We start from the raw sequence: 12,709 nt of genomic DNA, 5'->3' as shown, positions 1-12,709 counted from the left end.
ATTTTACCAATGTTCCATACACTGAGAACCCAGACATTGAAAGTGAGAGTTAACGGGAGTTTTCAGGCTCCCACCCAAATGGGAACAGCTTCCCAAACAGCTTTGGAGATGTACTTTTTTCCCTTCATGTAGGCTGTTTAAGCTGCTAGAAAAGATTATTTCCTACTGACAGGAAGTTAGGTTTGGTCATGAATCATTACACAGCTTAATAAGTAAAACAACTAAAGGTATTAGATACAGTTGCTTGCTTCTCATTATTCAATTATTTACCTCTATTTTAGATTCTTCTGGAACACTGGCTAAGATAATGGCAGCACATGACAACGAATTTCCAGGCTATGATGTGGTACAGAGCACACCTTACAGTTATGTTTTTGGACTTTCAGTTTCATTGATCAACTTTGTGAGACCATGGAAAAGTAAGCAGAGGCACCTAGGTTGCTTTTTCCCATCGGATTTGCTTTTCTGAGTCTTCTATTTCTCCATTCTCTTACTCTCTCTAAACAGTGCCAAGCTATTCAGTCTTTCTCAAGTGAAGAGCTCTTCATGCCCGAATTCTTCCTGCCTCTTCTTTGAACCCTGTCTTCTCCTGCTCTGTTCTTCCCCTAGTTTGGACATCAGAACAGAAGCGAGTTATCTGAACTTCCACAATACTAGCTACTCTGCATCATCTTTGCAGCCGTCAACTGGACCTACTCCACTGGTCTTGCAGAGCTGCAAGATATGTGGAAAGAGTAACAGTAAAATATTCCACAAAAAAACAAACATGAAACCTCTTGACCCAATACCTACACAATAGAAATGGCGTGGGCAGCCCTTATGTCACCACTCAGGACGCACAACTTCATACCAGGCATACACTTGAATAGCAAAAAAGGCGTATTTTTTTTGTGACTAAGTATCCACCCCAGCGATTCAAGAAAGAGCATAGTATAAATTTCTAGAAGTGTCACTGTCTTCTCAGTGTTCTCTGTCCTATTGTTTATGGATTAATCTTCACTGGCAATTTTGCACTTTGCATACATATTGATTTTTTCTGTTTAGCTTTCAGATAATTAACATAAAATGCAGTCAACAAGAAGTGTATCATTATGTTTGTTTCAGTCCCTCTTTGAACCATGACGTAGGCCTCGACTCTTCACCTCTTCACCCAATGTGTGCATTACAGGTAAGTGGAGATAATGACCTCACCTTTCGATTGTGCCCCAAAATAAAAAATTAGAAATGTGCTCATAGAATGGCTAGAGCAAAATCTCTGAAGAAAGCTACAAAATACACTTCAAAGGACCCACCCTTTTGGAAAGAGGTAAATGCAAAAGCCTGATACCAACAGCCTTGGCAATGTGACTCTCATTACCCAGGATACTGCATGTTACTTCCACACCCTTTCCTGACCAGAACACAAGGAGGAACACGACCCAGGCAGAAAGAAGCCAAGCACCAGAATACGTGGAGAGGACACAAATGCAAAGCAGACAGAAAACACATAAAAAGGTAACCGGGTAACCATTTAAACACTGAGTATAGCTCTGCTTTAATACTGAAATCCCTTCAGTCTCCCTTGCCTCTGCAGAATTGCTCTGCTCTACTCTGCTAGCAGCAATGGGGCGTGGAATGAGAATGCAGCAAACACAACTTTTAATATGCCCAACAGCTTTGTGCAAAAAATCATTGGAGGCATTATGGAACTGCAAAGCAATTACATGAAGAAGTCCTTTATTCCTGTCCCAGATAACTGAAGACGCCTGTATTTCCACAAACTTGTCTAAGTATATTAACAAATTGGAAACAAACAAAACTCTTGAGTAAAAGGCATATCAGCTTCTAATGACCACATTTTCAACTAGACCTTTCTAAGAGACCTGACATATTTATTATTAATAATCTTTATTAATAATATTTAACCTCACTTGAAATGTAATTCCCTGGAAACTTGCCCTAGCTGAATCTTTCACACTCTAATGTTCCTTCAATGGGGATGTGACAGATATTTAACTGATATGAAAAGTATTAAGAGGACAGTTATGCCTCTACTGCATTTTGACTCAGCACTTTGGTTTGAAGTCACAAACACTCCAAGATGGTCTTGCACTGGCTGGCCTCTGCAGTGCCACAAGGAGTGAATATTCCACGTTTCTTTCTCCACGTATTTGACTGCACCTTCTTGCTTCCCATTTGGGACAGTAACATCTTCAAACACTGGCCCTTAATGCTATTCCTAAATATGTCATTTGGGAGCATGGATCTGACACTCCAATTCATGCATCACTTCCAGCCATAAAAACTGACTTCCTTCAGTGCTAAACTCCCCTGTTCTCTAACAAAACTGGCTGATTGCTTGGAAACATACAGAAGAAATGAAATCATGTATACATCCTGGAGGGAAGGAAAGATAAAATGATACTACATTCAGAAAGCATTATAACCTGGGTGGGGTTTCTTTGTCTTCTTTTACACCTTTGAACCAAGAATTCAATAAAGGGGCAAAATCTCCATGCCATACAATAGGCATTTATGGGAGATGCCGTAATTGTTGGTAGACTATCTCACTTCCAAACTGAATAATCCTATGACCCTACTAGAAGTTAGAAGAAAAAGTATTGCTTAAAGGCATGAAAGGAATTGGGGGTTATAATTAGACACGAGTTTGAATGGGAGTAGTTTCCTGGAACTTTCTTGGGTTTATCAGGCTGCTCAAAATACCTTTCCCTTCAGCTCAGGAGATCCGTTTTCAGGGAGGAGATTCTCTGATGTCTTCCAGCATTCAGTTTTGCCTGAACTTTTCTTACATAGCTGCTTATCACTGGGGTCAGCTTCAGGACAACAGTAAGATGTCTGAGTTAATTGAATCTGATGGACAAACTCCCCACTCATTTTCTTACCTGGGCTTCCTCTACAGCAAACTGGCAACTTAATAACCTTGCATTGCCTGTGCCATATGACATAACACACTATTTTCCCCCATACCCAATTTCAGGCATATTGCCTGAGAATATGAAGATTCCGGTGTAATAATGTTTCAATGACATTAGTCATGTCACTATTTGATTGTAAATCCTATTCTTGCTATAACAGACAGTGTTGATTACTTCCTCACTTAAGGCAATTGACTGCCCTGATTAAAAAGGAACACCTGGTAAACTGGAAACAGCACAGCTCTGAGAGGCAGCAGAGTCTTCTGTGATATAAGCATTTTTAAAAAAAAAGCAACACTAATCAGCAGTCTTGAACACTGACAGAACCAAGTTCTCACTTTCATTGGAGGCAAGGGTGGGGGGAGAAGTCCCCTGCTTGCAGCCCCTCTCTCCTCCAAACAATGAGACCAACAAGCCTGTCAACAAGTAGTCACTACCCTGGTGTGGTCATCTTGCATAAGGTTGGAACCGACTGCTCATCATACCTAGAGAAGCCAGTGTTGGCTTTGCATGAAAGACAATCAAAAGTATTATTTTTATTACTATTCTGCCATGGAGGACAACTAAATATTGCAATCGTGCCACACACCCACACAGACAACCCTGGTAAACAGTTAATATGTAAGCTGCTAACCCTTTAAAAAAGGCTAAGGAGACCCTCTCATTAGTAAAGCCTTGTATTCTTAAATCTAATTGCCACACAATTCCTAGGCTACATACACTTCAAAATACAAAGCCACAAGTGACCTGCATGTGTTAGAACTGACCACGCTATGCAGGAGGAGAAAATAAAGCAATCTTCTCCTTTTCTTCTCTTCCTCCCTCCCCAACATCATATCTGCTTAGAGTTTCTAATTACAGTAATTTATGAAGAAAATAAGGTGCAACTGTATTCAGTAATGAGTAACACCAGAAATCAGAACTTCCCTACTACCAAATCTGAGCTTCAGCCATTAGGTTGTGATTCCACCTTATAACAATGTTTGCATGACAGCAGCATGATGCTGTACTCTTCAGCAAGTAACAACTCTCCTAAGCCCTCTGTAAGTCATTTGCATGTCTAACTTGAGTAATTTTTGCTGGTCACTTATTCATATTTTGGATGCTGCATATTCTTGTCCTCTGTGGATGGGCAGCAACAGAGACAACCTTGTTGGACCCAGTGCCAAGTTCATTTTACATAGCACTGATAGCTGTCTGGTGCCAACCAAAGTCTTTGCAAAGCAAAGAATTTTGCAAAGAAGAAGAACTGAAGAAAGGTAGAACTATCCCACTTCTCCTGGGATAAGCTCCACCATTTTATACCTCTACCATTTATGTTCTACCATTGCTTGGGGTAGCCGTAGCTGAACTACATTTCATGTCATTAGCTCCAATACCCTCCCACCTTGCTTTTCTGCCAAGGACATCCAAGCTAGCTGGGTCAATGCTCAAAGTATGTTTATTTATGCACCTCCCTGAGGCATGGCATTACAGTCATGCACATGACTTCTGATCACTGATGTGTAAACTCACCCATCCAGTAGCCCAGACCAGGCAGGGAGACACAGGAAGCTTTCTTTACTCATATTACTATCAATTACATCATCTCATTCTCATCGCCCTGGTCAACAGGCTAAACCCCAATTCTTACAACTCAAAATCTTTAAAAACATGGTCTTTATTTCATAGAATCATAGAATGGTTTGGGTTGGAAGGGACCATTAAAGGTCATCCAGTACAACCCCCCTGCAATGAGCAGGGACATCTTCAACTAGATCAGGTTGCTCAGAGACCCATCCATCCTGACCTTGAATGTTTCCAGTGATGGGGCATCTACAACCTCTCTGGGCAACCTGTTCCAGTGTTTCACCACGCTCAGCATAAAAAATTTCCTCCTTATATCTAGTCTGAATTAAAGGATCAAATAGACATATTGCCCCCACACCACCCCCTGGAAAGTAAAATTCCACCTAAACCCCAAAATCTTTAAACCTCTTGATTTCAATGTTCCTTCTGCAGCTCCTGTTGCTTACGCACTGGCCCGGGGCTTGGGAGCCAAAGAAAAAGAGACTGCAGTATATGCAAGGAACATACACACATGCCTACACCAAGGGACTGCAGACCCAAAAGGAAGCTCTTTGCATCCCTCCAGAAAGCCAGGGCCACACCTACAGCATGTTGTCATGGACAGCCCCGCCTGTGACCTGCCATGGGGGCAGTTCAGGGTAATATACTCCTCATGGTCATAAGTCCTCATACAGTGGAGCTGTAGAAGCTTTTTCATTGTTAGGGTGACAAAGCACTGGCACAGGTTGCCCAGGGAGGTTGTGGAGTCTCCATCCTTGGAGATATTCAAAAGCCATCTGGACATGGTCCTGGGCAACCGGCTCTAGGTGGCTCCGCTTGAGCAGGGGGTTTGGACCAGGTGACTTCCAGAGGTCCCTTCCAGTGTCAACCATTCTGTGATTCTAAGCTGAGAGGTCTGTTTTAGTAACGGGCCTTCATAAGGGCCAATTCAAGAACAGGTTATACCCTTCCATAGTTCACACCAAACCACTTTCTGAGGATCACTTATTAAGTGCCCAACACGTGCCAATGGCCCACAGAATTTACAAGTGTGACAAACACATAGGGTATAATTAAGCATGTATTCAATAACTTCTTAACACCTGGCTATCACAAACTATCATTAGAGTTGTCTCATGGAAAAAAGCCCCCCTGCCACCCATATTTGCATTTACAACAGGGTATGGAGAGTTCAGCAACATGCGCAACCTCATTTCAGATTTGTGACGCACAGGTGTACATCCAGGGACAGCCCTCACAATCTAAATTAGAAGATGGCTCCCAAACCCGTTGCTATAATGGTGGCATGGCAAAGCTTCAGAAGGACAGTTAACTTAGTATTTCTGCAGCAATCACACTTAAAGCTGAGACCAGGTCAAGCCCACGTAATTTCAGTTCAAAGTTGAGATTCGCGCTGGTAACTCCATTCAGTCAACTTTAAGTGATATTAAATAACGTTTGTAGTGGCCTTAAACAGGCCCGTACTGCCTTCCTCCGCACCATCTCAGACTACTACTGTCCCCTCATACCTGCTGCTTGCACAGAGCAGTTGGCCACCTGCCCGGCCCTACCTCGCCCCCCTCCGCAGGGCCACCCAGCCCAGTTCTGGCAGAGCTGCTGTTCAGACCTTCAAACACTGAGCAGAACTTGCTTACATCTGCCTGTAAAAACATAACACAGATATGCTCCAGCTAATCTTTTGCAGAACAGCACGGCCTCTACCAAAATAGTGATCTGAAATAGCCTTCTGGTCTGTTCAGATATGTAATAAACAACAAGCCAGTTACAATCAAAAGACTCATTTTCTCTTACTTTTTGTTCTTGCACATAGAGCACCAACTAAGGCAAATTCAAATCTAGACAAGATAGATACTATAGACTGCACTGAGAGAAAACTAAGGGTTTCAATGTTTTCACTGAATTCCAGTAATAAAAGCTTTCTTCCTGCTTAATTTTTTTTTTTTCGAGAAAGGTTTCTTGGAGGATTCTAAAAGGAGAGCTCATGTTTTTTGACGTGCAGCTCTACGGCATGGGATACCTTGGTAGGTATCTCGGTTACTACAGACCATCACATTCTATCTTATTCTTTGTGAGCCCTTCATACTTGTTTTGATATTTACCTGCCTTGAGCATGAGGAGCTAAGGCTACTAATCTAACAGTCAACAGGAATAACCACTGTTGCACAGGATGGCTGCTGCATTCTCCTTCTCTCCCTCACCGAAACCCTGATGGTTCAACAGACAGGTAAAAATTGGGCCCAGAATACTGTTGGCCAAAGCCTGATGCCTTCCTGGAGGATTTTTGTTTGCCATTTATTGAACTTGAACCAAGTAATCACAGAAAAACTGGAGAAGTGTGGGGTTTTTAACTGAATTAACTTGATTTTTGAAAGGCCCTTTTTCTACCGTACCTCCAGTTCAGTTCTGGTGTAAAGAGAAACAGCCAATAACTCGTATCGACGACAAAGTCTGCAAATGCCTCACTGTTACCAAATGTGAATGCTCAGTTGCTAGCAGTTTAGACTAATTCATTTCCTCCATCCCCACCGGTCCTGTAAAACCATCCAGCATGACACGCTTTGTCATTTTGGCAGCTGGCAAGTATCGCATTTCTCAGAAAGCAAACAGGATACTTCTCTAGTATGCTTGTACTTCTGTTACGACCTGCTATGGCTGTCTCCTACGGAGATACTGAAGTACAAGTTTGCACTTCAGATCAGCTGAAGATGTAGCTTGCTCTTCAGAAAATACAACAGTCCTTTTTACTGTGCTCCAAAGGTGCATCTTAAGAGTTAAAAACCAGCACGTTTCTAAGGAAGATTAAAACCAGCAGGGAAAACTGCACCGAGTTTGGTTCCTGTCTGTTTTCTTTTTGTCAAAGCCCTTTCTCGGCCCTTATTTTTGTACTGACTCAACAAGCAGCACAGTGGGTAACTCCCAGCCCTTCCTCTGGTCCCACCCACATCTGCAGAAGGGGGAAAAAAAAAAGAGAAGAAAAGAGAAGAGAGGAGAAGAAAAAAGAAACCCCAAACACTGTAAAAAGATAGCCAATATTTACTGAACCCGTCCTTGTCTTTCTCTGATAGCGTCTGCACCCATTAGGCAGAAGAAACGGGGCGATGCCCCTGCCGTCACCTCCGCCCGGTTTTTAGGGTTTTTAGGGAGCGACCAGGGCCAGCTCCCTTCCCCCGCCAGGCAGGGCAGGAGGGGAAGCGGAAGAAAGGAGACTTTCAGCAGCCTTTTTCTGCCACCATCCCAGCCTTTTTGGAGACACCCACCCGGCAGCAGAACCCCCTGCGCTCCAAAGCGGAGGAGTGGAGCTGGCAGCCAGCTGCTTCCCCAAGCACTGCCCGCAGCTGCTCGCATGGATATCCCCTCTGGGGCGAGGGCTGCCCGCAGGACCCCGGCCTCCACCGCGCACAGCTGCAGGGGGGTCAGAGCGCAGCCGACCCGGCAGTCTGAGCAACAGGACAACAAAGAGCAGCCAGCTCGCCGTTGCCTCATTTCCTGCAGAAAATACTTGCGCTAGTCTTTTCGGTTCGGGCTCTGCAGGATCTGCGGGATGGGGAGCCTGCACCACCCACTAATCCAAATGCTGTGCGGAAAGAGAAGACCAGAGGCAGGGCAGAGGGGGTGCCAGTGTTTGGCTTAAGTATTTGCAGGAGTTACGGGCATGGCAGGCGTTTTTCTAAACCTGATGAGGGAGTTTCAGTATGAATTTGGTTTTAGCAGCCTGAAGCTTCCAAGGAAGAAAGCTGAGTCAGAGGTACCAACGTCTTCCAACACACAGCTCTATTGAACGAAGCAAAACCAATGCTAAGTCTCCTGCTCTGATACTTGCAATGAACGTTGCTTCAAATGTAATCCAACAGTTAGTAACTACAGGTTATTAGGGAGCTTTTACCAAAGAACTGAGATTTTCAACAGCAGGATTTCTTTGCCTGGGGATACTTAGGCCTCAAGATAGATTTACCAAAGATAAAAAGTTAAAGAAACTAAAGACATTTATTCTAAAATAGTGGGCCCACTTTACATGAATTAGAGCGCCCTTAAATTTATACCTGCAGGTGATGTCCACCTTAATACTTCTGACCCAGGAGAGGAGCAAGCACTCTGTTTGGAGGTTGGACAGATCACAACCTGTTATATTTCCATACATCCTACTATAGAGAAACCTGCCTGCATCGTGTCCACAAGAGTACTACAGCAGGAACATGAGGTATTTTACACAGAACACAGAGGAAGCGGTACTCTTTAAAAAAATAGCTGCTCTCACCCATTCAAAGGCAAACCACACTGAATGATCTCAGACAGGAATGTAAAGACTTCAATGCACTGGAAAGGGCAGATGGGATTTAGTCAATAAGCCAATTGTCAGTATAGGATCTCACTTTTATGATTCATCTGAAAATACCGCACGCAGCCCAAAGACAGTAACCTGGACCCAGTTTACCATTGATTTGAAAAGCATGACACAAGTGACAAAACATTTTTAACATATACTTAGATCTCAAGCTCTATTTGTATAACTACTTAGGGATGCAAACAATACCCAAGCCTTGGCAAAAGCAGTTTCGGGTCTGTGGTTGCTCCTAAGCTTGGAACAACCAACTGATGTGCAGTAATAAATGTGCAGGAAATAATGAAGGCAGAAATTGCCTTATGACTGTATTAGCAATTTGCATATATTAAAACAAGAGGAGATTTTCATCATTTTGGGACTGGGAGGTGCACACTGGAGTATCGCCACTGCTTTTGCGCAATTAACATTGCTAATGTAATGTACAGCTGCTAGACTCTTCTGGTATTTGTACTTTATACTATTAGCAAGAAAGTGCTGAACTTGATACTTCTGAGCGCCTACAGTTATTTAAATTGTTGTAAGGTTATTTACTAAATCCCAATCCACTTGAAAACCCATGCAGCTTCAAGGCCACGGGGCCAAAACCACCCACTGGCAGCTATATGGTGCTTCGCCTGGACTGGGTATCATACCAGTAAGCCCTTTACAGTCACATTTGCAGACAGCTCTGATCTCATCTAGGATGCTGACCTTCAAAAAAAGGAAAAAAACTCTACACACACGTGCTTGAGGCCCATTAAAGTGTTACCCATACAAAGATCTTCCTCAAGTTTCTCTGGAAAAGGCCTACGGTTTTGAGCGAATCAAGTACTAGGTTTTGCTGAGCGTGTCCCATATGTGCTGTTTATGCACAGGACTGACAGACAATATGCCACCAGGTTCTGATTTGTCACAGAAATAACGTCCTAACCACAAGAACAAAAATAAAGTATCCAGTTTCACAGCCATTTCAGAAGACTGGCAGATTTTCGCTCATGACTCTAACAGGACAAAGTTGGAGAAAGCCCCGGGCACGAGCTCTTTCTCCTTAAGGTCTCCAGCTCCTTGGCAGCTTTGGAGGACTCTTGCCCAGCTGAGGCTGTCAGAGCAGGGCACCCAGACAGCTGGCAGCAGTGGGGGAAGGACCAACAATGCAGCCAGCAGCAGGGAGAGGCTGCACAACTATTAGGGGCTGAGCAAGGCTATCCTTGCTTAAATGGTAAACAAGTCTTACATCTAAATCCTCCCGACAGGAAGGCTGATAAAAAGCTTCCCCCCTCAAAGCATCCTGTTGCCCATCTGCAACATAGGTAAGTTTTGTCCGACAGCGAGACACAAGATAATTTTAAAGCTATAGGGCTTGTAATTATTTCATACAGCAAAGCAAAGCGATTATCAGTTACAAAATGTAAACCGTATGTAATACAACTACCTCTACATTGTTCAGGTTGGGGGGGGTGTCGTTTTTCTTTCTTTTTTAAATCTAACCCTGTGTCAGAGAGAAAGCTCCTCCCAGGCTGTACCATGCACAAATGAAAGCAGCTTTCTCCGAGGAAAGCCACTAACGCTTTAGCAACGCTTTCCGAGCACAAAACCAGGCACGGACATTGTAAGAATACACAGCCAACTGCACGAAGGCATTTGCTCACCTGATTTTCCCATGATCAAGTGGTGTTTGGTTTTTATTCAATGTCACCTGCCGCCTCCTCTCTTCACTGAGTTTCGCTGCTCAGTGCCGGGAACGAAGCGTTTGCAATTTCAGCGTAACTTCTTCAGTCGCCTGCGACGGCTGCCCGAGAAAACTCAGCAGCATGAACCCGTTACCGCCCCTTCTTCAGCACTGGAGTAAGCCTGCCCATGCCTTATAAGGCATAGGGACACTGCTTTTTTTTCTTAAAAAGATCCTCTTTAGGGTCAGGAGCTATTTATCCTCCACAGTAACCAAGCAGTTCCAAAACACCATATGGTTTCACATACCGATTTGGCTTAGTAATCACGGCTGTCTTCTGGTAAGAGGAGGCTGTGAAAAGAAATTCTGCTGACAAATAATTCTGCTGTCACAGCGGGCATAATCCAGGAGGTTAATTCATACAGCTAAATACTTGTTAAAGTTTTACCCCGTTACTGTACGTAAAGTTGAAACAGGCAAGTGATAAGACAGTTTGAAGTATAACTATGTTTTATATCTAGAATAAATCACTTTCTGCACTGTTACAACATAATCTGTAGAAGGTATAAGTAAAATGCAGCATAATATTTTGCAGGTTAAACAGGAACCGTGCTGGTGGTGCATTTCTGTAAAATGAGTTGGATGTGCATATGCCTTATTTTATCTGTGCAAGCACAGATAAATGTGCCACTGTTATCTTCACTCTACATCAAAATACCTCAAGCTAATCTGGCAAATATTAACTACTTCAACTACGGCAAACACGATACTTGGATTTAACTTCAGAAGTGCTGCATCTCTCCAAACAATAATTCAGTACATGTTCCCAACTTTCATCTTTTCATCATCACAAAAAAATCATCTGGGGCTAATGCTTCCCAATTTTTCACAACGCCTTTCAAAATTTCGAGGTTCTACTTGGTTTTGTGCCAAGTCTGCTGGCTCAGCAGGTTTCAATTATCCTTTATCTACCTCTGGAGGCTGAGCTCCACGATGAGAAAAGAAAACTCAGAAATAAAAAGATGCAGGGTTTTTTTTCCTTTTTAAACAAGCGGCAGCAGCAGGTGGGGAGAGACAAGATCCCTTCACCAACACACTGCTCCTCCTGAGGTTGCTTCACTGGCAAGGCTGAAACACAGGCTGGGGGGGTGTCACTGTCTGATAGCTGATGGGATCACCAAGAAGAAGTATGGGGGCAACCAGTCACCACGCAGAGGAGGAAACCGCAGGGCATGAGATCGCACTCGTCTTCACAGCTGCCTGATGCTTCCCTTCGCTGGCAGCAAGGCAGGCAGCAGAGCAGGAGGAAGAGGTCAGAGAAGGTGTGGAAGGAAATCTCTTCCCACTCCCTCTGCCGTGAGCGGCCGTAGTTGGCTGCAGAGCAGGGTGGAGAGCTGGAGCTGGTACTATCAGAACCCTTTATCTGGAGGTGAAAGCCGCTGTTTTATTTGCTTGCAGGAGTGAACAAACCATGGGCCAGTCTGTGAACCCTAGCCTCTAAAAATGCTCTGCTAAACTTGAAATACTGGGTTGTACTACTCCTAGGACATACATCAATGCTCAGCAATACCCTGTGCCACCCTATGGCTGTGACAAGGGCGTAGAAGGGAATTTAAATTTGCATAGTTGGGAGTCTCTGGTATTTGAAATGTTCATTTATATCCTCGTAGTCGATTGTTATATTTTATACTGTTTATGGTTTAGAACTTTATAATATTCAGCTGCATTATAAAGCAACATTCCCTTGGGACCTGGACTGATACTAAGAAAACAGCATCAAGATCTTCAAAAGTGACCAGAGACACCTGCATGCCATTTTCACAACATCCTGTGCAATCATAACTTGGAAAAGAGGGTTTCTCTGATCTAGCAAAAATCCAGTGTTCCCTACAGCAAAAAGATGGTGCTTTTGCTGATCAGAAAACAAGGAAATCAGAATCATTGCTCAGGCATGAAATGTGGAAAGTATCAGTACAAAGTAAATGCAATGACTCATCAGAGAATGGAAAGCAATCTAAGCTGAGATACACAAAAACAAAGAGGAAGGGGGAAGCTGGGATTTTTTAGCATTTTAACATTACCTGCTGAAATTTCCACACTAACGAATATTGCTGATCTTATCAGATGGAAATTTGGAGGAAGTATGTACACTAATAATTAAGGATGTAATCACATCTTTGAAAATAATGAAAGTGATTAAATAAAAGCTACTGCTAGGGAAATCTGCAAACTGTA

General features: G+C 43.3%; 1 protein-coding gene across 1 annotated transcript in view; it reads right to left on the bottom strand.

Moving 5' to 3' along the window:
• The window catches only part of GLIPR2 (GLI pathogenesis related 2), a 30,079-nt gene extending 19,473 nt beyond the window's left edge, over positions 1 to 10,606 (bottom strand). Inside the window, exon 1 of the mRNA XM_059815370.1 lies at positions 10,455 to 10,606. Within this exon, the coding sequence (XP_059671353.1) occupies positions 10,455 to 10,467 (13 nt within the window). The 5' untranslated portion in view covers positions 10,468 to 10,606. The remainder of the gene's footprint in view (positions 1 to 10,454) is intronic.
• Positions 10,607 to 12,709: the final 2,103 nt, after the last annotated feature.

Source organism: Gavia stellata, chromosome 3 (genome assembly GCF_030936135.1).
Source record: "Gavia stellata isolate bGavSte3 chromosome 3, bGavSte3.hap2, whole genome shotgun sequence".
In the NCBI taxonomy this organism is placed as follows: domain Eukaryota; kingdom Metazoa; phylum Chordata; class Aves; order Gaviiformes; family Gaviidae; genus Gavia; species Gavia stellata.
This window is presented reverse-complemented; position numbering and strand designations above follow the sequence as displayed.